General features: G+C 49.2%; 1 protein-coding gene and 1 non-coding gene across 6 annotated transcripts; both read right to left on the bottom strand.

The window, feature by feature from the left end:
- Positions 1-5,889: 5,889 nt before the first annotated feature.
- On the bottom strand, positions 5,890-5,964 carry Trnap-agg37 (transfer RNA proline (anticodon AGG) 37). The gene has a single exon. It is a non-coding gene; the product is annotated as a tRNA-Pro (tRNA).
- A 4,890-nt stretch (positions 5,965-10,854) lies between these two features.
- Positions 10,855-24,336, bottom strand: Lpar5 (lysophosphatidic acid receptor 5). 5 transcript variants are annotated; one of them, XM_006237389.4, is made up of 3 exons: positions 22,563-22,698; positions 19,885-20,004; positions 10,864-13,219 (listed from the first exon to the last, which is right to left on the bottom strand). In XM_006237389.4, the coding sequence occupies exon 3, from the start codon at positions 13,036-13,038 to the stop codon at positions 11,884-11,886; it is 1,155 nt and encodes a 384-aa protein (XP_006237451.1). In that variant the 5' UTR covers positions 13,039-13,219; positions 19,885-20,004; positions 22,563-22,698; the 3' UTR covers positions 10,864-11,883. The 5 variants fall into 5 exon arrangements, with proteins under 5 accessions (NP_001386033.1, XP_006237451.1, XP_008761520.1 ...); NM_001399104.1 differs by lacking the exon at positions 19,885-20,004 and having other exon boundaries at positions 10,855-13,219; positions 22,563-22,626; XM_008763298.4 differs by lacking the exons at positions 19,885-20,004; positions 22,563-22,698 and adding an exon at positions 24,318-24,336.
- Between the last annotated feature and the right edge of the window lie 215 nt (positions 24,337-24,551).

The raw sequence follows: 24,551 nt of genomic DNA, 5'->3' as shown, positions 1-24,551 counted from the left end.
TTCTAGGCCAGCCAGGGGGAGTGGAGAGGAGAGAGCTTGTCTCAAAACAAGCAAAAAAAAAAAAAAAGCACCCCTCTTTGAAGTTCGTGTCCTAGCTGGACCCTCTGGATCACCCTCTGGGTGGGTTTGCTGTGGTATACTGGCTAGTCCCTCCATCCCACAGGCTTCCTCCCCCTCAGTCCAACTTTCTTAACATCAAGATCAGGTGCCATTTACTTGCCCAGACCTTCTTCCACATCCATCCCCATGAGTTTGTGCTTCGTTCACCATGGGTGGGAGAGGATGCGACCTTTTTATGTTTGGTTGGGTTTTGCTCTTTTTGTTTTTTCCCCAAAGAAAAAGGTTTCTCTGTGTAGCCCCGGCTGTCGTGGAACTCGCAGGGGTCTGCCACTTGTCTGTGTCTCCTGAGCACTGGGACTAAAGGTGTGCACTAGCAGCACGCAGCTAGGATGTGGCTCTTTTAGGACACCATAATCAAAAGTATCCCTTCTTTTAAGAAAGCTATTTCTTCTTAAACAGTGCTGCTGGACACCCGTTAGATCCTCATTTATCCCCATTCTCCTAGACGTAGCACATCTCTGGATCTTAAAAAATTTCTGTTGGGTAAATATCTCCGACTGCACCAGATCTTTCCTCCGTATATATACTGCATTATCACAGTGATGAGTGAATATAAACCTGGGACAGTTCACAAGTCGGCAGTCACAGCCTCTTGCCTATGATTTTTTTTTTTAGATTTATTTATTTATTATATATAAGTACACTGTAGCTGTCTTCAGACACACCAGAAGAGGGCATCAGGTCTCATTACAGATGATTGTGAGCCACCATGTGGTTGCTGGGATTTGAACTCAGGACCTCTGGAAGAGCAGTCAGTGCTCTTAACCACTGAGCCATCTCTCCAGCCCATGAGCCATCTCTCCAGCCCTCTTGCCTATGATTTAAAACATCGGTATCCTTCATCAGCCACATCCAACAGTGTTCCTGCAGATTCCACCCAACTTAGTCCTGTGCTTTTCATCCCTCCTCTCCCGGATCCCACAAGAAGGTTCAAATTCCTTTTCATATGGTCTTTCTTTTAAGATTTATTTTTATTTTATGTGTTTGCCTGCATGTATATACATGCACCACATATATGTCTAGTGGCCGAAGAGAACCGAAAAGGGCATCATAGCCCCTGGAACTGGAATTGTGGGCAGTTGTGAGCCACTCTGTGGGTGCTGGGAACTGAACCTGGGCTGTCTTGGGAGATCAGTTGAGTACCTGGGAGGTATGGGGTGTGTTCGCCCTGCTTCTGTGGAGCTCACACTTCTGTACCTCCCAGCCCTTTCTCTGCCCTATGCTCACCTCCTTGATCAATTATAAATAGGCCACTGACATGATTGGCCCACAGAGACTACGGATGTCTAATCTCCTAATTAATGTACCCCAGGGGCAGCCTCTCTACCAGTTATCTAGAGCTCTGTTTCCACTCGGTGGTATCCAGGAACCTAGAACAACGCCCCGAGGAACTTATCCCGGAGTTTTGAGCATACAACCTCTGGTCCCTCTCCACACACCTCGTGTGGCTGTAGAAACTGCTCAGAAATCCAAAGGGCCAGTGTTCTGCACTGACACAAAGAGGATTTGTGAAGGCTGGATAGCTAGATGGGATGCAGTCCATGTGGGGTTTGGGGAGTGACATTTGCTCCCTAGGAGTCCACCCAGTCTCTACTTTTTCTGGCGGTCACCCTTTGGTCTTCAACCCCCTACGGGAGAGAGAGTCCTCAAGCCAAAGGAGGGACAGGTGGAAGGGAGTGCTGGAGCCACCTGACCAGGGAGTTCTTCCAGCACTACTCTGCATACCCTGTACTCTGCAACCCCCAAGACGTGAACAGGACCCAGGTGTCCTGGGCTTTGGCTCGATGGCGCCTGCCCCTGGGGCCTCTTCCAACAGCTGTCACCAAAGAAACCTCTCCAGCCAGTTACTCCTGCCAGGCCTCAGGTCTGGCTCCAGGGCTCACCCCACCCTCCCCAGCTCCTTCCCTCCCTCTTCCTTCCTTTCCTCCCCCCCTCCCTGCCCTCCCCAGAGCTTTACCTACCCAAGACAGCCCCACCCAGCTGTGCTGGGTCCATCCCATAATAATTCTCCTCCCTAGCCCCCACCCCTCCCAGAAGAGAGGCGGCCATCCCATAATAGCCACCCACAAGAGACATTCCGCGGTGACCGCCCCCTCCCTGCAGAGCTGCTGGGAGCAGCCATCCCATAATAGCCGGCCGCCTGTTTTACTGGTTACGGCTGTGGAGGGAGGTGGAGAGGAAATGGAGGGGCGGGGGAGGGGAGAGTCAAGGGCCCCCACTTTGTGGACCCGAGGGAGGAAAGAAAGGAGAGTGGCATAAGAATTTGGGGGTCAAAGGTGACACGCAGGTGGGAACCACTGGCCACTACAACCGTGCTTTGAGGCTTTCTCTCCTTCATTATCCAGGAGTTACATTTTCCCCTCCAACAGTCCGGAGGTGGCTGCTAGACAGGGCCGATGCCTAGGATGGGCTGAGGTGCCCAGTATGGAGCGGGGGAGTGGCTGTTGATGTGTGTGGGTGAAGTGTGTAAGGAGATGGATTTCAGGTGTTCCCATTGGACTCTTGGAGGGAGGCTGACCTTAGAATGATGAGAGAGGAAGGGGTGAACTGGGGGGTGGGGGGGTTGGAGAAGAGCTCCTCAGGCCCTCCCAATTCTGCACCACCATCCCATAATAATCCCCCCAGTCCCCTCCCCCTCCCACACACGACATCCCATAATATCTTCTGGAGAAGCAGTCCCCGCAGTAGGTACAAAGAGCTATCCCATAATAAGCTCCCCCACCCCCACTCATCACCCCCAACTTGCCCCCCCTCAGTCACATGCAGCCGGTGCCATCCCCCGCTGCTCCCCCCTCTGGCCACCGAAGGCCTTGCCAGCCCATAATACTCTTGCCTCTGGTCGCAGGAGGCCTCCAGCCCATAATACTCCCTTCCACCACCACCCCCCCCTTCCCGCCCCGCACCCCTTCCTCCCGCCTCCAGTTGGAGCCGGGCCTCACCAGCCCATAATATTCCCCAGTCTCCTAAGGCTGTTCCAGCCCATAATACTCTCCCTGTCTCCTAAGGCCTCTCCATCCCATAATACTGCCAGACGCCTGACCTGTGGGCCAAACCCCAGCCCGTTCCACACATCGAGGCTGTGTCAGCGCGCTGGTCTCTCTCCCTGTCCCTCCTCCCTCCCTGGGTCGGAGCTTTCCCTCCAGGGCTGGCGCTGCCCTCAGGACCACGGGCCCCTCTCCCAGCCCCACCCTGTGCCTGCCTGGCCCTCACTTCCCCTCCAGCCTTCTCCCTGGCCCTTTCTCCACCATTGGTTCTTCATTCTGTCTCCCTCCTCTGCCTTTCATGCACTTCTCCACCTCCATATTAGTCCGTGGGATTGGACATCAGCCTCTTGGGGAGAGAGTGCCCCCAGAGGGCAATGGGCCAGTCACTGCCCCAAGGCTGCCTGCTTGACCTAGCACCATGGAAACGTGCCCAGCCTGTCTATTGCTAGTTCCCCTGACTCTAGTTCTGCTCAGTAGCAGGGCTCATTTGGAGGGTTCACCTAGAGTCCTTGCTGTCTTTCACAAGGGCAGTGCCAGCAACCTCAAAGCCCTGCATAAGACCGTGATGGAAGGTGCCCCGTTTATGGGATTTCTAAAGTGCCGTTCACATTTCATTGCCCTCAGTCACCCAATAAGTAGATATTATGAGCCCTATTTCACAGGGGCGGAAGGAAACAAAGGCTCACAGAGGTTAACTGGCCAAAGTTACATTGCTAAGAAGTGACAGCTGACAGTACTAGCCAGGTTTGTTTGATTCCAAAGTCCTGGAAGCCTTTGGTTTTCTCTAAACCCATATGAGAATTCTGGAAGGACATGGTCCTTCCAGACCGACCATGACAGCATGGGACAACTGTCTTAGTCTCTGGTTTCTTGGGCTGTGGGAGGAGAAGCCCCATGTGAGGTTTACCTCACCCTTCCCAGTCTCCCATGGAACTTCAGTTGGCAACCTTACAGGGCATTTTGGGAGGTAATGCAGGGCCAAAAAGGAAACCCCTCCACCCTCATTTGAGATGCTGGGCTCTGTCCTGATTCTCCTGAATTGTATCTCAAAACTGATGACGGCTATGACATCCCAACTCTTCTGGCCATCCGCTAGAGAAGACAAATTTTGAGGGCGCTAAGAACCAAGGAACCACCCCCTCTTGCCAGGTTGGTGGCTGTAAGAGTCCTGACTGTCACAGAAATAAATGCATCTCAGACTTGGGGAGGGTCATGGCCAACTTGCGGGAAGTCTAATCCATTCTGTCTGCCACCAACAAAGACAAGCTGCTGCTGACAGTTCCTTGGTGGTGTGGTTGGGGAACAGCTCGTTTGGAGACGTGAGTCCAGTTTTCAGCCCTCACTCAGCCACACTGTGTCCAAGGCAAGTGTAAAGTAAGGAGTCAGGGGAGCCATGAGTGGCTTAGGATGTCGGAGGAAGATTTGGAAGAACAGAAATAGTGAGGCCGATTCAAGATGGGGCAACAGAAGAGCTAGATGGCTTATGTGAAGGGGACAGGAAGAGGAGGAAAGGACACTGAGCAGAGATATATTGTGTGACCAAACTTCCCTGGGAGATGCAATACACACACACACACACACAGACACACAGACACACACACACACACACACAGAGAGAGAGAGAGAGAGAGAGAGAGACGCACACGTCTACTCATCCCAGATAAGGAACCCAGGACACACCAAAATGCAGATACCACCAACGTCTGTGTTGGTGAACCAATGAGTTTTACTGGGATTACTTAAAGGAATATGGGTGAGGGGTGGGGGTTACAGGAGCAGAAATGGCTCAGAGACAGTTGCATACCAAAGCCCACCCCAGCATGGGTGACCGCTCACAAATGCTGGAGACTTGGTGACACCACACAGCCTGCAGAGAGCTCAACAGGTTAGAGAGTGTTCTTCCCAGATGCCTCTCAGTTGGTCAAAACCTCTTCTAGGCAACTTGGCTGGTTTCTACTTCTATCCAGATGCTGATCCGGTCTCAGAATCTTCCTAACTCTTACAAGGGATAGGTCTAGTAAATCTGGTCAGTTTTAGGCACTTCCTGAAACTGTTTCGTGTTGTTTACCTTCTTGCTTAAGGAGCTTCCCTGCAGGGTAGAATGTTTCCATTTCAGAGGAAACCTTTACACAACAAGATATTAGTAAGGGTTATTTGGGGATGGCAAGGCCATAGGTGGCCTGAGGGAAAAGCAGCTGGGATGGCACTGGCTGTGTGACCGGAAGTGGATGGCAAGCTTGCTTAGGCTGGAAGTAAAGAGTCTAGGAAACAGAGACTGAGCCACTTCCTGGTGGTGTGACCTTTAGATCTTACAGTCTTCAGTGTTTCCTCCGCGAAATGGGGCTAATCAGAGGCCCTTATACTAACTAAATAAAATGAGGCTCCCTAGAAAAGCATGGTGGAGCACAAGTCATTTTAACACTTCAGAAGCTGAGACAGGAGGATTGAGAGCTCAAAGACAGGCTAGGATGCAGAGCAAGCACGCGTCTCAAAAAAACAAACCAGGAGTAGCTGTGCAATGCCTTGAGTGCCTGAGCTCCAGAGGCAAAGGCAGGAGTTCTATGAGTTCAAGGCCAGCCTGACTGATGGCATAGTGAGTACTGAGACAGCCAGAGCTTAGTAGAGAGACCTTGTCTCAAAAAAAAAAAAAAAAAAAATGAAAAGACACATACATACCACCAAAGTAAAGAGAAAAAAAGTTAAAGACATTATATTGAAATAGGGGTGCAAAAAACTTTATTTGTATATATAGTTATTGAGATACATTCTCTCTTCCTTTCTTTTTTTTCGGGGCTGGGGATTGAACCCAGGACCTTGCGCTTCCTAGGCAAGCGCTCTACCACTGAGCCAAATCCCCAAACCCCCTCTTTCTTTCTCTCTCTTTCTTCCTTTCTTCCTTCCTTCCTTTCTTTCTTTCTTCCTTTCTTTCTTTCTTTCTTTCTTTCTTTCTTTCTTTTTCTTTCTCTTGAGACAGGGTTTCTCTGTGTAGCCCTGGCTGTCCAAGAACTTCTCTGGCCTTGCCCCAACTCCACCTCTCTGGGATTAAAGGTGTGCACCACCACTGTCTGGCTTGGGATTTTTTTTTTTCTTTTTTTTTCTTTTTTTTTTTAAAGATTTATTTATTTATTATATATAAGTACACACTGTAGCTGTCTTCAGATACACCAGAAGAGGGCATCGGATCTCTTTACAGATGGATGTGAGCCACCATGTGGTTGCTGGGAATTGAACTCATAACCTCTGGAAGAGCAGTCGGGTGCTCTTAACCGCTGAGCCATCTCTCCAGCCCGATTTTTTTTTTTTTTCTTAATTGTTCACGCTGCTCTTGAATTCTAAATCCTCCTGTTGTGGACCCCAGAGTAGTTTGGCACTTACAGATATCTGTTACAATACTTCAGTCGTCAGAATAGTAGTTTCTTGTGGGGATGGGAGCAGGGATATTTTGTTTTAACCCCATAGTGCTTTTCTCCATACTGGAGATTGAGTCCGAGACATGACACATGAGACGACATGCTTGGTAAGAACCGCTCTCAACCCTCTGAGACCGTCTTGATCATTTGCTCAGGCTGACCTTGAACAAAAGAGCCTCCTGCCTCAACCTCCGAGTTGCCCAATTCTCTTATTTTCACCTAAGATTTGTCTTCTTCCTCTTGGTGTAAACTGGGGCAGGTGTAAACCAGAGCATGTGAGTGTGTGGGTCAGGGCTCTGGGTTTCTCCCTTCTGCCCCCTTCTTGCTTCGAGGGACACTTTGTAAAAATGGCACTCTTTAGACCTGCACCATCTGTTACTCGGCGGGTGCTACTCACTTCCTCTGCCTTCCATGTCGTTCTCGTGGTGGTGAAATGTGTGGAAACCGTTCTGGGTTCTGACTCCATATTTCAGGCTAGAGGCAACCTGCTTCTATCTGCTTGTTCCTCGGGCCTGACCCTATTCTCCCTCACGTGGTCACTCCCACAGCACTTTTCTCTTCTTTACTCTCCCTACCTGATCCCCCTACAGTTCTATCCTACAAGTATGTCCTCCAACCTTGCTGGGCAACTCTCAGGGGCTCCCTTAAGTTAATTGCCAGAACCTTCTCTGCATCCCTTTATGTCAGTCTTTCTCTATAGACATTTTGCACCTGTGTTGTGGTCGCCACTCGATAGTCAAGTACTTCACAAGGTTCATTCCCCGAGTCTTTATTGAGTTCTAACTCTGTGCCAAGCATGTTCTAGATGCCAGTAAACACATCAGTGAACCAAACAAACAAAAATCCTTGCACCCCCCTCCTTCCCCATGGAGCTCACGTTCTACCTAGGGAGATGGAGGAAGATGAAAATACATACAAAAATTAGAATAAATAAGTTACATGGTCTCATAGGTGATACATGCTGTTTTAATTATTCTGGAATCCATTCAATACCTGTACCTGAAAATACTCATTTTTTCTTTTCTTTCTTCTTTCTTTTTTTGGGGGGGGGGGGGTTGGGAGGGAGGGAAGGTTTTGAGACAGGGTTCCTCCATGTAGTAGCCCTGACTGTTCTGGAACTCACTGTGTAGACCAGACTGGCCTTTAACTCACAGAGACCCGTCTGCCTTTGCCTCCCAATGGCTGGGATTAAATGCATGTGCTCCCATCTCCCAGGTCAATCTTTATTCCAATGTATTTGTTTATCTAGTTTTGTTGTGCTAGAGGTCACACCTAGGGATTTCCCCCCCCCCCCCCCCCCCCGGAGCTGGGGACCGAACCCAGGGCCTTGTGCTCGATAGGCAAGCGCTCTACCGCTGAGCTAAATCCCCAACCCACACACCTAGGGATTATAAATGCTGGCCTCTAATGCGTGGTCATCCAGCCTCAGTGTCTACAGAGCTAGGATTGCAGGCAGGGACACCAGACTCAGACCCCTCAAGTTGTTTGTTTGTTTGTTTGTTTGTTTGTATTGAGAAGAGGGTCTCATCATGTGGTGCGGCTGGCCTGGCTATGTAAACCACTCTGGCCTTGAACCTACAGAGATCTGCCTGCCTCTGGGATTAGAGGCGCAAGCCACCGCAGCTGGGAAGTCTTTTGAGCCAGTCCTACATATCCCAGAACACAGTAGCTGAGGATAACATAGAACTTCTGATCTTTTTTCCTTCCTTCCTTCCTTCCTTCCTTCCTCTTTCTTTCTCCCTTTCTTTCTCTTTCTCTTTCTTTGAGACAGAGTCTATGTAGCCATGTCTGTCTGGGACTGTAGATGAGGTTAGCCTCACCTCTGAAACTGACAGAGAACTTCCTATCTCCATCAACACCACCACCACTACCACCACCACAGCACTGGGTTAACAGGGTGTGCCAGGGGCTGGGGATTTAGCTCAGCGGTAGAGCGCTTGCCTAGCGAGTGCAAGGCCCTGGGTTCGGTCCCCAGCTCCGAAAAAAAAAAAAAAAATTAAGAACAGGGTGTGCCATTAGGACTCCACTTCTTGGGTGCTGGGATGATACAATACTAGGCCAGGTTTATGTGGGTGCTGGGATCAAACACAGGGATTTATGTATGCAAAGCAAGCACTCCATCAACTGAGCCACAACCACAGACTACACACACACACACACACACACACACACACACACACACACACACACACACACTTCTGTTTAACTTTGTTCCTGGAGCACAAAGTCCTGAGATGCTGCCTCAGAGGGGTGGCGCTCATACGCTCCAGCCAGGAAGAGCACAGACCTTGAGTCCTGAGGAAGAGAGGCGCTTGGGACAGATGCTAACAGCATCTTTAGAGCAGCTGGTAAGGGCCTGATGGGCATCTGACTTCCATGCATCTAGACTGATATACTAGCCTATCACTGAGGAATGGAGGTTAGTTCCCTAGTTTGGCCACCAGGGGTCATGTTACCCCTGCAAATCACCAACAGATACAAAAGGTCCAATTTTTTTTTTTTTTTCTTTTTTCTTTTTTTCAGAGCTGGGGACCGAACCCAGGGCCTTGCGCTTGCTAGGCAAGTGCTCTACCACTGAGCTAAATCCCCAACCCCAAAAGGTCCAAATCTTAACTAAAACAGAAGCATTTGGGAAATCTCACTGTATTGTGAGACACGGGGGGGTGGGCATACTGCCTATAGGGCATATATATGACATCAGTTCTCAATGTCAGGGGCTAAAAATGTCACAGCACCAACTCTGCAGCCCCTCCCACAACCCAGTCCTACTTGGACAAAGAGGGAAGAAAACCATTTAGCTATCCTCCTGCTCTCTCAGACAGGTCCCCCCTGACTTCCTTGTACACTCTTCTCTCCTGGTGACACTGTTCTTTCTCCTTCTCCACCCTGGCGCTGGTTATTTGTGTCCTCCAGAGACCTAAGGACCACAATGAGCAAGTGTTCATCAGTGTCCTCTTCCTAGAGGCATCTCAAAGTGTGGCCCAGAGACCAGCTCTTGGAGGAAGTCTGAGGTGAAGACTTTGCTAAGATGTCCCTTGTCCAACCATGCTCATTCTCTCCCCGGGGAATAGGGAGGCTTCCAGAGGCTTCATGAAATGTGAGGCCATTTCTGCTCTCACAGCTCAGTGGAATGTGTGCTTCTGTGTTTCAGAAACATGTTAGCTTTAATTAATGACGTGGTGAGCAACATAAGAAAAGAGAAGAAACGAAAGGTCTTGGTCCTTGGCTCCCTCAACTTTTGCACAAAGGGTTTTGAGACCAAACAGTTTGAGGATTGATGCTTGACTGCAAATAGGGTAAAGGTCAGAGGAGGAGAGGAAAGAGAGGAGGGAGGGGGAGGGGAGGGGAGGGGGGAGGGGAAGGAAAAGAGGAGGGAGGGGGAGGGGAGGAGAGGGGGGAGGGGAAGGAAAAGAGGAGGGAGGGGGAGAGGAGGAGGGGGGAGGGGAAGGAAAAGAGGAGAGAGGGGGAGAGGAGGAGAGGGGGGAGGGGAAGGAAAAGAGGAGGGAGGGGGAGAGGAGGAGAGGGTGGAGGGAAAGGGAGGAGAGAGGGGAAGAGTGGAGAGGAGGGAGAGGAGAGAGGAAAGGAAGAGAAAGGAGGGAGAGAAAGGGAGGAGGCCCAGGATGGGGTATGGAGAAAATGAGTTAAGAGACAGAGAAGCACTCTTGCTTTCTAGCTCTGTCCTCTTGCTCCTGCTCCCCAACTCCCCATTCCTTCCCTGCCATGTCTCTCTCCAAGTGCTCATGGCCTTCCTGTACTCCTCTATTCTCTCTTTCTTTCTCTGTATCTACTCCCTCAACATCCCCATGCCATATATATATATGAAGCAAAGTGTGGTGTGGCCATGTAGAAAGAGCCACTTTCAAAAGATCAAAATTCCACAAAATACTGACTGCTGCTGGGCATGGTGCACACGCCTGTAACCCCAGCACATAGGAAGTGCTGAAACAGGAGGATCAAGAATTTAAGACTGGGCTAGAGAGATGGCTCAGCAGCTAAGAGCACTGACCGCTCTTCCAGAGGTCCTGAGTTCAATTCCCAGCAACCACATGGTGGCTCACAACCATCTCTAATGGGATCCTGATGGGTATGTCTGAAGACAGCGACAGTGTACTCATATACGTAAAATAAATAAATCTTTTTTTTAAAAAAAGAAGAATTTAAGGCCACCACTAGGCATGCTGGACACACCTTTACTCTCAGCACTCAGGAGGCAGAGGCAGGTGGATCTCTGTGAGTTTGAGGCCAGCCTGGTCTACAAAGTGAGTTCAAAGTGAGTTACACAGACAAATCCAAACCCTGTCTTGGAAAACAAATAAACAAACCAAAAAAAAAAAAAAAGGGTCAAAATCTGTCTTAGCGGAACACACTTTAATCCCAGCATTTAGGAGGCAGAGGCCAACAGATCTCTGTGAGTTCAAGGATAACAAGAACTACATAGCAAGACTCTTGTCTTCAAAACAAGAGAACAAAACGAAAAAGTTCAAGGCCAGCCTCTGCTACATACCAAGTTCAGTCATAAGGAGTGGGGGCAGGGGGAGGAGAGAGAGGGAAGTGAGACTGAATATTAAAGACCGAGGATGGAAGAGAGCTACAGAAAGAAAAAGGATGGGGCTGGGGATTTAGCTCAGTGGTAGAGCGCTTACCTAGGAAGCGCAAGGCCCTGGGTTCGGTCCCCAGCTCCGAAAAAAAGAACCAAAAAAAAAAAAAAAAGAAAAAGAAAAAGGATGACCTAGAAAAGGAACCAAGAACTTGCAAGTGAGAGGGACTTCACGCACGCACAGCTCTGCCCTGCGTCAACCTCATGCCAGGTGTCAAGTCTAACTTGTTGCGAGTCACGAAATGGGTCAGAACTATTTGTGTCACACCTCCCACCCAAGCAGGGAAGCCAGGGCTGGTGGCACAGTGTCCATTGCCCTTGAGTAAGCGCAGTAGTCGGCAGGTAAGGCTGGGAATGTGTTGGCCCAGCATGTGTAGGCTGTGGGTTCTCAGTTCCACCACCAGCCCTGAGTTTTAGTTTTGAAGACGACAGATGAACGTCTGTGTAGTTGATTCACCAAGGTCAGGGGATCGTTAGCTCTCAGACTGATGACCTAAATCCAGGAGATCCATCTTCTGTTCCACATACCGGCTCTTTAGCCATGAATACACTCACTGCTTGGTTTCCTATATACTGGGGCAGAGTTCCTCTGTGTAAATAGTCAGAGGCTAAAGCTGTCAGCGGCAGCAAACTTCCATTCCAATGTCCTTGCTTGCACACTTGTTCCCTCCCGCACGCTAGAGCTGGAGTGGCTTCAAAGTCACCTCCTTCAAAAGTACCACCTAAGCTTTTGAGGGAGGCACAAAACTGTAAACACTATGGCTGTGTCCTTTCAGAGGGCTGAATCTTGGGGGCCGTTGTCCGTGCGTGTACCCAGATTGGCAGGTTGAAGTAGCCTCTGGCTGGTGGCATCCTGCCCAGTGTTTTGGGTGCTTTCTGAGGGTGGTTCGGTGAGCTCCCCTCTAGTCCCATTGGTAGGCAAAGGCCTGGTATGAAACGGAGCGCCCAGGTTTCGAAGAGTGTTACGAAAACCCTCGGCGCTGAAGTAGTAAACCAGCGGATCCAGCACGCAGTTGGCACCGGCCAGCAGCACCATTATCATCAGCACTCCGCGCACCTGATCGCGGGCCTGAAGGCTGTTCTTTACCAGGTTGGCCCGCAGCAACCCATAAACTGCCAGCGTGGAGTTGTAGGGCACGAAGCACAGCAGAAAGATGATGAGGTTGGCCAGTAGGAGGCGCACGGTCTTCTGTCGCCGGTGGCTCTGAGTGGCGTCGGGCCTCGCCAGTGTCCAGAAGACCCTGCCGGACGAATAGACGACAGCCGCCAGGGGCAGCAGAAAGCCCAGGGTCTCGGCCAGCAGCAGGAGTGGCAGCAGCCTGCCCTTCCACAGTTCATCGCTGAAGCTCTCGAAGCACAGGCTCAGGGTGACGTTCTCGTACTTGCAGGTGGTCGGGCTGTGCACGCGGGCGGCGGGCACGGCGAACAGCAGGATGAGAGCCCACACGCCCAGGCAGAGCCGCCGCGCCACGAGGGGCCGCCGCAGATGGCGCAGTCTCAGCGGATGCACGATGGCCGCATAGCGGTCCACGTTGATGAGCATCAGAAAGATACAGCTGCCATACATGTTCATCTGGAAGATGGCGCCCGACGTCTGGCACAGGAAGTCTGGGAAGGGCCAGTGGTGCCGTGCATAGTAGGAGAGGCGCAGGGGAAGTGACAGGGTGAAGAGCAAGTCGCTGGCTGCCAGGTTGCACATGTACACACTCACCACCGAGTGTACGCGCAGTACACGCAGGAAGACCCAGAGAGCCAGAGCGTTGAGAGGAAGACCGGTTGCCAACACCAAGCTGTAGACCACCATATGCAAACGATGTGTACTCCGATAGTCACGGCACTGGGGCACAGAGCTGTCGGTAGAAGAGGTGTTGGCTGAAGAATTGGCAAACATGGCGTCCAGGTGGGGAGAGAAACTAGTCTGAGGCATTATAGGGAACACCAAGGTCAGAGCATGGCTTTCACCTCCAGGGTGGTAGCCTGGTGGCTATACAGAGTCTGTCCCCAGGCAAGCAGAGGCAAGACATGGGCGTGTGGTCTGTGACCTCGGGGGCAGATGACTGGCCAAGGCTGGAAGCCCGTGGTGGTGCAACTTCTTCAGAAGTGGAGACCTGGAGTGAGGAGACAAGCCAAAAGTAAAGTTATGAGAAACAGAATCATAGTCTAAACACTTAGCTAACCACTGGCCTCTTGAGTCTCCTCCTTACGGCTCTTCAGACCATCTTTCCCCATCGGTAACAAGCAGAACAGCATTTTATAGTTCCTCTCTGTCCTACAGTGTCATGCCCAGGTCTTGCAAGTCAAGGGTTCCAGGCAGGCTAAGCATGAATCCTGGCTTTGCCACTTGCCTGGCTTTGTGGCCTCAGAGAGGTGATTTGCCCTGAATCTCACTCTCCTTATCTGGGTGGGTCTGAAGGCTTCTGTGTTAGCATCTACTTCAAGACATTGTTTGGACGTTAAGATGCTTCCGATTGCTGTCCTTCCAACTGCCTGCCCGCCCGCCTTCCCTTAAATGTTTACTGAATCCTTAGAAGGTTCCAGCCTGTCCACAGTAATGAACAAAACAAATGCCTTGTCCCACCCACCAGCTTCATAGTCCTTTAGAGGAAGCCTAACAACAAATACCACAAATAGGTCTGGCCAGCGGGGAGGGCTGTAGAGCACTTCCTCTGGGCCTGGGGTGGCTTGGCGCCGCCGGCGGCCTTATCTAAGGAATAAAGTTCAGACTCACAAGTCCAGTACAAGATCCCAGTCCTGTTCATCCTATTCACTTTCTCCCTTCTGGGCTGGGTTTGCTCAGAGAGACCCAGCCAGATTCAGCTTGAGTGACCTAACCCTTCATCTCTAAACCTATAAAACGAGAATGTACCGCTGTGACTCCAAGGCACTTTGCTATGGCCTTGGCCAGAGGAACATTAAGAACATTTTAGCATTCCTGTCAGGGAGGTACTAGAAAGGCCTCAAACGCAATGCTTCTCAACCTTCCTAATGCTGTGACTCTTTAATACAGCTCCTCGGGTTGTGGCGAACACCCCCCCCCAACATAAAATTTTATTGCTACTTCGTAACTGTAATTTTGCTACTGTTATGAATCATAATGTAAATATCCGATATGCAGGATATCTGATGTGTGACAGGGTCTCGACCCACAGGTCGAGAACCACTGCCTTGGCAGATCTTCTCCCCGTTGTCTCCTGTGCGAGCCCTCCTCACTAAACCATGGGGCACTCACTTCGAGAGAGCCAAATGGCATTCCAAGGACAGCTAAGAGGTAGACAGTCTACAGCATGCAGGAGGCCATGCGGGGGCCACCTCTCTATCCCTGCCTCAAGCATAGTTTGTGTATCTGTCAGAATGAATATAACTTAGTCTTTGCCATTTTTTTTTGTCTTTGCCATTTTTTAAAAAATATAATTTTAGGCTGGTCTCGAACTTGTTATTTGTAGTTGAGGTTGGCCTTGAACCCCTGAGCCTCCTGACCCGACCTCCCAAGTGCCAGGATTACACCCCTCAGCTCTGTTTTTCCTTTTTTTTTTTAAGATTTATTTATTTATTATATATAAGTACACTGCAGCTGTCTTCAGACACACCAGAAGAGGGCATCAGATCCCATTACAGATGGTTGTGAGCCACCATGTGGTTGCTGGGAGTTGAACTCATGACCTCTGGAAGAGCAGTCAGTGCTCTTAACCACTGAGCCATCTCTCCAGCCCCTGTTTTAAACTTTATTTTACTTTTTTCCCTAGAGACACAATCTGACTGTGCTGCCCAGGCTGGCAGGTCTGGGTGCCAGCATTGCTGCGACCTTTCTGCCTCAGCTGGGGATACCAGTGCCACGGCACCCATCGCTAACATCATTTTACTTATTTTAAGTTTAAAAGATATTTTATTTTAAAATCCTTATCTTTTAATTTTATGTTTATGAGTATTTTGCTTGAATGTTATGGACCGCATCACATATGTGCCTGGAGCCTTTGGTGGCCAGAAGAGGGCATCAGATGCCTTAGAACCAGAGTATTAGAGTGTGCGAGCAGTCGTGTGGGTGCTGGGAACTGGACCCGGGTCGAGCACTCTTGACCTCTGACCCACCTCTCTTGTTGGTCTTGATGTTACTGTCCTTTTGTGTTTTTCAATGCAGTGTTCCTCTGTGTAGGTCTGGTTGTTCTGGAACAGAATTTCTCAGAGTAGCGCTCTCTGGTCTGGAACTCAGTATGTAGACCAGGCTGACCTCAAACTCAAAGAGTCCTGAGTGCTAGGATTAAAGGTGTGTACCCAGATCTCCAGGACTTCATTATTAGTGTTTTAAATTAGATGTATTTACGTGTCTGGGTATGGGTTTGTGTGCACGAGGACAATGCCTGAGGCCAGAATCCAGGATCACTAAGGAACTGGAGTTACAGTCGAGGGACCCTGACACAGGTGCTGGGGGAAACCTGGGTTCTCTGGAAAAGCAGCAAGTGCTCTTAGCTGCTGAGCCATCCCTCTAGCCCCTCTTATCATTTTTTTTTTTTTTTTTGGTTCTTTTTTTCGGAGCTGGGGACCGAACCCAGGGCCTTGCGCTTCCTAGGCAAGCGCTCTACCACTAAGCTAAATCCCCAAACCCCCCCTTATCATTTTTAAAGAGTTTAATAACTCCATATCATTAATACATAATTCTCACCACAAATCATTTTCAGAAATGAAATTTTCTCATTATGTCAGTGCTATTAGACATGAAGCAGTACTGCATGGGGCATGCCTTCCCCAGTCTCTGGTTGTCTGTTCTAGATGCTTTACAGCAATGGAGCGACAGTGTTTGCCCAGTGTCTGGCTTAGTTCCCTCAGTGTCCTGTTTCCAACAACTACTCTTTCTTCCATCCATCCATCCACCCATCCATCCACCCATCTATCCATCCATCCACCCACCCACCCATTCATCCTTCCATCCATCCACCCACCTATCTATCCTTCCACTCATCCATTCATATTGTAATGTGATAGAATTTCTTTTTCAGTGCTGGTAAGGGGTGGGACCCAGAGCCTTACAAACCCTAGTATATCCACACGTGATGGATGGTGCACAGCAGCGATCTGGCATTTGGAAGTTAAGGCAGGAGAAACACAGTCATCTTCAGCTACAAAGAAGTTCGAGGCCAGTCTGAACTACATGAGACCCTGTCTCAGACAGACAGACTAAAGCTAAGCTTGCTCTCCACCACCAGCTGCAAACCCAGTCTGTGCAACAGAATGTGTGCAGAACACTGTTACCTCCGAGCAGAGATGGGTTTTCTCTGTTTGTGCGCTGAATACTATTGCCGTGGGCCTAGGTATCCACATGGCATCTACAGAAAGGAGTTGTCCCAGATATTGAGTCATCATCTCCAAAATACTAATCTAGGACTGGAGATATGGCTCAGCGGTTAAGGTCCTGAGTTCAATTCCCAGGAACCACATGGCGACTCATGGCCCTCCGTAACTGTAGTCCCGTGGGATCCCATGCTGTCTGGTGTACAGATAAACACGCAGACAAAACACCCATAGGCGTAAACAAAGCACGGATTCTTTTTAAAAGGGCTGGTGAGGTGACTTAATGGGTGGAGGTAACTGTCCCCAGGCCTGACTACCAGAACAGGATTCTAGGGTCCCATAAAGTGGCAGGAGAGAACCAACAGGTAGGTCAGAGTTGTTGTCTGACCTACCCGTGTCCAGTGACACACGCAGGCCTGTATACATACACAAAATAAAAGTTATCTATCTAACGCTTGAATCCCAGCATTCAGGAGGCAGAGGCAGGAGGAACTCTGTGAGTTCAAGGCCAGCGTGGTCTACAGATCGAGTATCAGGACAGCCAGAGCAATACAGAGAAACCCTGTTTTTGAAAAAAAAAATATATATATATATATATACATATATATATATATAAAGGCACTATTGAAATTCTTGCATTAGGACGAGGCTGTGTCTCAAAGATAAACTACTTGCTTACATAGTCAAAGCCCTGGGTTTTATCCCCAGCATTTCAATAAATAAATTTGCTTATGTTACTAAGTTGTAAGCTTGACTATATTAAATTTATGGGGGCTTTTTTTTTTTTTGTTCTCCTTCTAGCAACCAGCTTCTCAAGATTTATAGCAAGCATAGTAAAACAGTTAAAATGGAATAAATAGTTTCTCCATAAAATACCAATTTAAGTAATGGAACTGTAGTCAACCCTCCATGTGTGAGTTCCTTGTGTTCAATCAACCTCAGATAAAACAAATCTTTATTTTAAATCTGCATCTGGCCAGGCATGGTGGTACACTTGGTAGGCAGATGCTGTGAGTTTGAGTCTAGCCTCATCTGCATAGCAAGTCCCAGACGAACCAAAGTTATATGTTTAGACTTATCTTTAAAAAAAGGGGGTTGGGGATTTAGCTCAGCAGTAGAGCGTTTGCCTAGGAAGCGCAAGGCCCTGGGTTCGGTCCCCAGCTCCGAAAAAAAGGAAAAAAAAATTTACAAAAAAAGGATCCTAGTCAGGCTTAGTAGTAGATCTCTGTAGTCTCAGCACTGAAAGTCTAAGAAGCCGGGGCTAGAGAAAAAGCTCTGTGGTTGAGAGCACTGGCTGCTCTTGCAGAGGATGTGGGTTCCAGCACCCACATGGTGGGATCACAACTCCAGTTTCAGGGGCTCCAGTGCCCTCTTCTGAGGTTCATGGATACCAAGTAAACATACATGCATGCAGGCAAACCACATAAAGATTAAGGAATAAATCTAAAGATGCTTTTAGAAGCAAAGCAGAGTGTGACACTCTGGAGGGAGAGCGAAACAGAGAGAGAGAGAGAGAGAGAGAGAGAGAGAGAGAGAGAGAGAGCAGAGAGAGCAGAGAGGAGGGAGAGAATGTGCTTCATCTGAGAGTCAGGCGTGGTGACCCTGTCTGTAATCACAGCACTCGCAGGGCAGAGGCCAGAGGCCAGCCTGGGCTATATGGGACCTTGTCTCAACAAAAGGCCAGGTGTGGTGCTTCTCAGCTATGATCCCAGCATTTAGGAATATGCCTAGAGTTCAGCCTAGGTCACATGGAGCCTGTCTCAAAAACAACGCCCACCAGACAGACAGATTACAGGCAGCTGCTCACACTGCTAAGGTAGGATTATCCCTTGAACCCAGGGTGGTAAAAACAGCCTGGGAAACACAGCAATTCCCCCTCTCATAAAAAAAAAATCATCTGTCTTGAATACACATATAGATATTTTCCTGTCATTATTCTCTCAAAAAGTACAGTATGGATCTATTTACAAGGTCTGGCAGAACTCAGGAAACTAAAGCACAAAAATTCCAAACTCAAGTTCAGCCTGGGCTAAGGAGGAAGACCCTATATTGGTGAGTTCAAGGCCAGACTGGTCTACACAGCAAGTTCTAGGACAGTAGGGCCACATACAGAGAACCTATCCAAAACAAAACAACAAAAACAAATAAAACCCCTTTTTAAAAAAAGGTACTCGGGTTGGGGATTTAGCTCAGTGGTACAGCGCTTGCCTAGCAAGCACAAGGCCCTGGGTTCCGTCCCCAGCTCCAAAAAAAAAGAAAAGAAAAAAAATAAATAAATAAATAAAAAAAGGTACTCAAGGACCGGAGAGATGGCTCAGTGGTTAAGAGCACCACTGTCTGCTCTTCTCAAGGTCCTGAGTTCAATTCCCAGCAACCATATGTGGCTCACAACCATTTGTAATGGGATCTTCTAGCATTCAGGCATACATACAAATAGAGCACATATATGTATTAAATAAACAAATAAATATCTTTTTAAAAAAGTTGCTCAGTGCTTTTCAAGAGGACCTGGGCTCACTTCCTAGCTCCTCTATGGCAGCTTACAACTGTAGTTCCGGTTCCAAGGTATCCCGTGCCCTCTCTGTCTTCCATGGACACTGCACACATGTGGTGCACAGTCACACATGCAGGAAAAACATCCCTACACATAAAATAAAATTAAATCTTAAAAAAAAAAAAAAAGCAGAGTGTGAGGCACAGACTTGTAATTCAAGAGGCTGAGTGAGGCAGGACCATAGACTGGTCTTCTATAGGGAAACCCTTTTAGCAAAACACAAAGGTAGTAGGATGGTTCAGTTCCCCCCGATATGAATACATGCACGCTCTCTCACAGAGAGAGAGAGAGAGAGAGAGAGAGAGAGAGAGAGAGAGAGAGAGAGAGAGAATGGAATAACGACAACAAAAAGAATCTGTTTACATCGTATTATATAGGTCATAAGCCACCCGAGATAGATTATTTGCGTGGAGACAAGGATGACACAGGGTCTCAGGTGACCTACTAAACTACCCTAAAACAAAGTAGCCCAGAACCCTGCTCATTCAGCTTCCATTTCCCATGTGCTGGAATTACTGGTAGGTAGAACCTGACCTGGGCTTAAAGCCTTAGGACAATATATGTAAGTTTTATGCCTCCGAGAACTTTGGCATCTGAAGGGGCTGGGAACCAACTCCCCACAGATACGGGACGACTAGTACCAAATAAGACGTAAGCATGCGGAAAGCAAAGGCCTCACCCCTCACCCCAAGTTCCTCTGCCTCACTTACAGCAAGCCAGCAGATCCTGCACACACTGTGTGCATTCGGGCCTCTTTGCGGCTGGCATTTCTTCAACCGGGAATGTCCCTCCTGCCCTTCTTCACCTGACAAACCCAGTCATGTTCCATGAGGCTTTCGACCCCTTCCCTGGCTCTGTCTTCCTCAGCAGGGCAGGGGTAGTTTAGCCGCTTTCTTTGTGCTACCCAGGGTTTGGTGTACACTCAGCGGTTCCTACCTGGATGGTGGCAGCTCGTTCTTAGTCCCTCTCCTTAGACTGTGAGCCCTGGAAGGGGTTGGCTTCGGAAGGTGGCTCATTCATTTTTGTGACCTCAGCACCTGCACCAGTACCTATGGACTGGGAAGTGACAGCCATCGGTCACCCCACCACCACCAGTCACCCCACCCCACCCATGCTATGCTCTGCTCTGCTATGTGTGTGGTCTCTAGTCCTTCCCACAGTGCTTTGAGGCCAGTGTTTATTGTCATTGTTATAGGGAAGCAAAGCAAAGCAGGAGAGCTGCCTCCTGAGGAACGAAGGCAGGACCCAAATCTAGGACCGCCTAGCTCCAAAGTCCACCCTGTACCAGGCTGCTCCCAACAGAAACGAAGAGGAGGGCCTTTGGGTGGGTGCCGCACAGAGCACCTGCTCTTTTAGAATTGCCCGTAGGAAATCTATGCCCGTGGGCCACTTAGTTCATTTCCTCATTTGCCCGACTGACATGCATTCCCATACCCACTTCCTTTTTAATCCCCTCAGAACACTGGCAGCAAACACCTGCCTCTCTCTCACTCATGCACAGAGATGCCTCCTCCCACTGAGTGTACTTAAGCACTTAAGCAAGGGGTTGTAGTGCATTCCTGAAGTGCCAGCTACTCAGGAGGCCGAGATAGGAGGAGCCCAGCCGTGAGGGCTAGCCTGAGCCAAAAGGCACACCTGGTTTCAAATGGAGAAGGCCGTTTAGCTTGGTGCATTTAAGTGCTTTCAACCCACTGGCTGTCCTGGGTATTTACCCTTTCCCTTAAGTAGACAGTAAAGCCCTAGGGTGAGGACCACATTCTTAGACGCACAGCAGCCCCTGCACTTAGGTCCCCTGAGGGAATCCCTTTGGTCACTTGGAAGGAAAATGGTTTCTATCCAACAAATTATTAGCCCATTTTTTGGTCTTCCTGGAGCCACCTGACCATTTACCACACTCTGCCTCTGCTCCATTACTGACTCATAGGACACCAGGTCTCTGAACAGGCTGTATGGAAAACACTGGTGTTACAGTTTCAGGAAAGGGGCTGGAGAGATGGCAGGAAAGAGCTGGTACTGCTCCTGCAGGGCCTAGGGTTCACTTCCCAGCACGAATGTCAGGTGGCCCACAACCTGGAATTCCAGCCCCAGGGACTCCAACACCTCTGGTCCCCTCAGGCACCTGAACAGACCCGCAGACATAAAGGCACATGCATGTACATTACTTTTACAAAATAATGGGACTGGAGAGATGGCTTGGCTGTTCTCAGCAGTGGGCTGTTCTTCCAAAAGACCATGGTTCAATTCCCAGCACCCTCCTGGAAGCTCACAATTGTCTATAACCCCAGGTCCAAGGGATCCAACACCCTCACACAGACATACATGCAGGGAAAACACCAGTGCACATAAAATAATAACAAAACGAAAATAAAAATTTCTAAGACTGGGGTTGGGGATTTAGCTCAGTGGTAGAGCGCTTGCCTAGCAAGCGCAAGGCTCTGGGTTCGGTCCCCAGCTCTGGAAAAAAGAAAAAAGAAAAAAAATTTTCTAAAACTTATTTTTGAAAACGGTTTATAAGTAAAACAGCAAGATCTTATCCTTTTAACCCTTCCTTGTAAAATCAATACCTCCTTGCAATTAGGAAGAGCATTCTAGACACTGAGAGCAGGAGTTCATTCTTTCCCGAGAGTGTCAAGCCTTTCTGATAAAAACAAGTGACAAGGTTTAAGCAGACAAAAATGGACTCTCTGAATGGCTACTTAAAGGTGAACCCAGGATCTCCTAGAGAAGGAAACGGTGATGGTCTCTAATCCAAATAGAAGTTTTTGGGTTTCTTCATACTGGAACTTATTTGTGAAAAAGCGACCTCTTTTCAACAGACAGAGATGCCATGAGGCCTGGCTCCTCCCTCCGAGCCGAGCCCCCTACCCCATCCCCCCCTTTCCTGAGCTCTGGGCTTCTGACTCTGGAGCTGCGTGGGCCCAGTGCCAGGCCAGATGGCGAAGATGGGAAAGACTGCCAAAGAGGAGGCAAACGGTAAATGAAAGGAGGCGGGTAGGTATGGAAGGGAGGTAGCACGGACCCTCTCGACAGCTCTGCCTCGAGGAGGAGGCCAGGTTTCGGGGAAGATGGAAAAAAAAAACCAAAAAACAAAAAAACCTCAAGTAGCCACTGCCTCCAAAAAGAAGAAACACTGGAGTTTCACTTCACCAGCTAGGAGGAGGGCCACGGAGACCCACATAGGCCTAGTAACTTGGACACCGATTCCACATCAGCACACCGCGACACACATTTCCATGCATAGACACACGAAGGCATGCATACATTAGCATACAAATCAGTGCCTGGGTACATGCAGTTACTTGATCAGAGCCACATGGGTCCGAGAAAAAAAAAGAGTAACACCATCCCCCTGCCTTAGGGAAAACCTTACACCGGCATACATTGAGCCAGGTTCTTTCATCAGTGCACGCTCATGTAGATATATGCAAGAATATCTCAGGCCACAGACACAGAATGCCAAAGAAACCACAGCCATCATAGAGGAACCAGAAGCTCGAAGCTTTGCACAGCGCACGTGCACACGCGCGCACACACACACCCCGGACTAGACCGGTTGCTCTAGGTGTCTCTATCTTTCGGTTCCCATGTGCACATCTGGGGACTGTGTTTCTTACCTCCTTGGGACCTCTGGAACCTGTCCTGTTGCCCTCTGAGCTGGGCTGGGTGCTGCTCTTAACTGAGATAAGGGAGCCGGGCAGGGCTATTTTCTGCCATAGGCAGGAAGTAAGAACCAGAAGTAAAGCCGGCAGGAGGCTAACTCATGATCTGTCCTGCACGCTGTTCCCCAAGCTCTGCCCAGCGGAGCCACAGTCCCCAGCGCAGCCAATAATGCAGAAGATTGCTGCAAAGGACTCACAATGAAAATAGGAAGACTATCTGCCCACCTCAGCCCCTGTGTCCCCCTCCCTTGCCACACACACACACTCACACACACACACTCACACACACACTCTCACACACACACACTCACACACATACACACACTCACTCACACACACACTCACACATACACACACTCACTCACACACTCACACACACTCACACACACACACACTCACACACACACACCAAATGCTTTACTTTGTTGCTTCCCATTCCAATTCACACCCTCATGCCTTCTCCACAGGGCCAAGATTCAGGTCTTTGTGCCTACCTCTGGGATAGCCTCAGGTCTTTTCTCAGCCAAAACCCAAGAAACACCACTCGCCTTTTTAAGTGCCTAAGTTGCTAGTCAGACACTTCCTCTGTTTCTGTTGGAGGGGAAGCTGAGCAGGTCCACTTTTCCCCTGACAGGCTTGAGTGCAAGATCTGCTAAGCTCCCTCCAGGCCTCCCGGGTATGGTGAGAACCATTCCTTAGACTTGTTAGTTTTGTCCCAGCCTCAGGAGAGCTGGCATACACCTTTAATGCCAGCACTTGGGAGACAGAAAGCTGGAAGATCGTCATAAATTCTAGGCCTGGTCTGCAAAGCTAAGCTTAGGCCAGCAAAAGAAATCTAGGTGCAAAAAAAAAAAAAAAAAAAAAAAAAAAAAAAAAAAAAAAAAAAAAAAAAACAAACAAAAAAAAACACCCAAAAGCCAAAACCAAAAACCAATCCAGGGTGATGGTGCACTTTTCTACACAGTGAGTTCAGGGCAGCAGGGTTAATTACATGGTGAGACTTTCTGAACAAAAAGGTGCGTTCCGAACCTTTATGGCCAGGCAGCTTCCCCTGAGACGGAGGGCCAGGGAAAGATGGGAAGGAACCCAGAGTGAGGTCGCCCAGCCTAGAGGGATATAGAGTCTCTGAGGTCACCAAAAAGAGACTAGAGGCTTCCTGTGCCCCAGATAGCAGAGATAGCCATCCTGTGGATTCTGGCCTGCTTCCTCATGGGGCCATCTCCCTGACTGAGGCTGCCTTGCTCTCTGACCAAAATTCCGACTTCAGCCTCTCTGCCCCAGAGCCTTTCTTGCCCGCCCTTCCTTCCAACATCACCCTCGGCCTCCCTGTCTCTCGCTGGGCAGTGATTCCCTTCCCAGTATCTGGTCAGCTCTCTCCAGTGAGCTTTCCCGCCGCTCCTCAGCCACTTCTCTCTTGCTCCTTGAGATAGGGTTCCTCGGATCTCTTGCTGACTTGGAATTCATGACAAATACCCTGCCTCAGTGCTGGGAAGATGCTCCTTTGTCCTTCAAAATGCTTGTCTGGGAAAGCATCGCAGAGCTCAGTAGTTAGCTCCCCTGATGAGCCAATGACACCTTACCCACCTCTCTCTCCACCCTACCTTCCGAAGCTGGAAAAACAGGAAACAAAGTTCCAACCAAAAAAAAAAAAAAAAAAAAAAAAAGCCATAGGCCCAGCGAGTGCTGAGCTGAGCCCTGTGTGAGTCTTACCCTTGCTGCAGGCTTGACTGGTCCTGCCCCTTCGGAATAATCTCCTGAAGCCTTTTAGGCTGGGTGACCTTACCATGAACTACCATCATGCCACCGGCCTCAGAGGCCCACACCCTTTAATTTTTTTCTGCTGGGGGTGGACCCAGAGCCTTGTGTGCACCAGGCAAATGCTTGGCCTCTCAGCCCCATAAATAGTTCTAACAGTTTCCCCCTTTTCTGTTGTTTCCTCCTTGA

The sequence above is a fragment of the Rattus norvegicus genome, chromosome 4 (assembly GCF_036323735.1).
Source record: "Rattus norvegicus strain BN/NHsdMcwi chromosome 4, GRCr8, whole genome shotgun sequence".
In the NCBI taxonomy this organism is placed as follows: Eukaryota; Metazoa; Chordata; class Mammalia; order Rodentia; family Muridae; genus Rattus; species Rattus norvegicus.
Note: the sequence above shows the minus strand (reverse complement) of the source record. Positions and strands in the feature narration are given on the sequence as shown.

What these genes read in the sequence shown, in the direction of transcription:
- Lpar5 (XM_008763298.4), bottom strand. Translation starts at nt 13,038, where the DNA reads ATGCCTCAGACTAGTTTCTCTCCCCACCTGGACGCCATGTTTGCCAAT.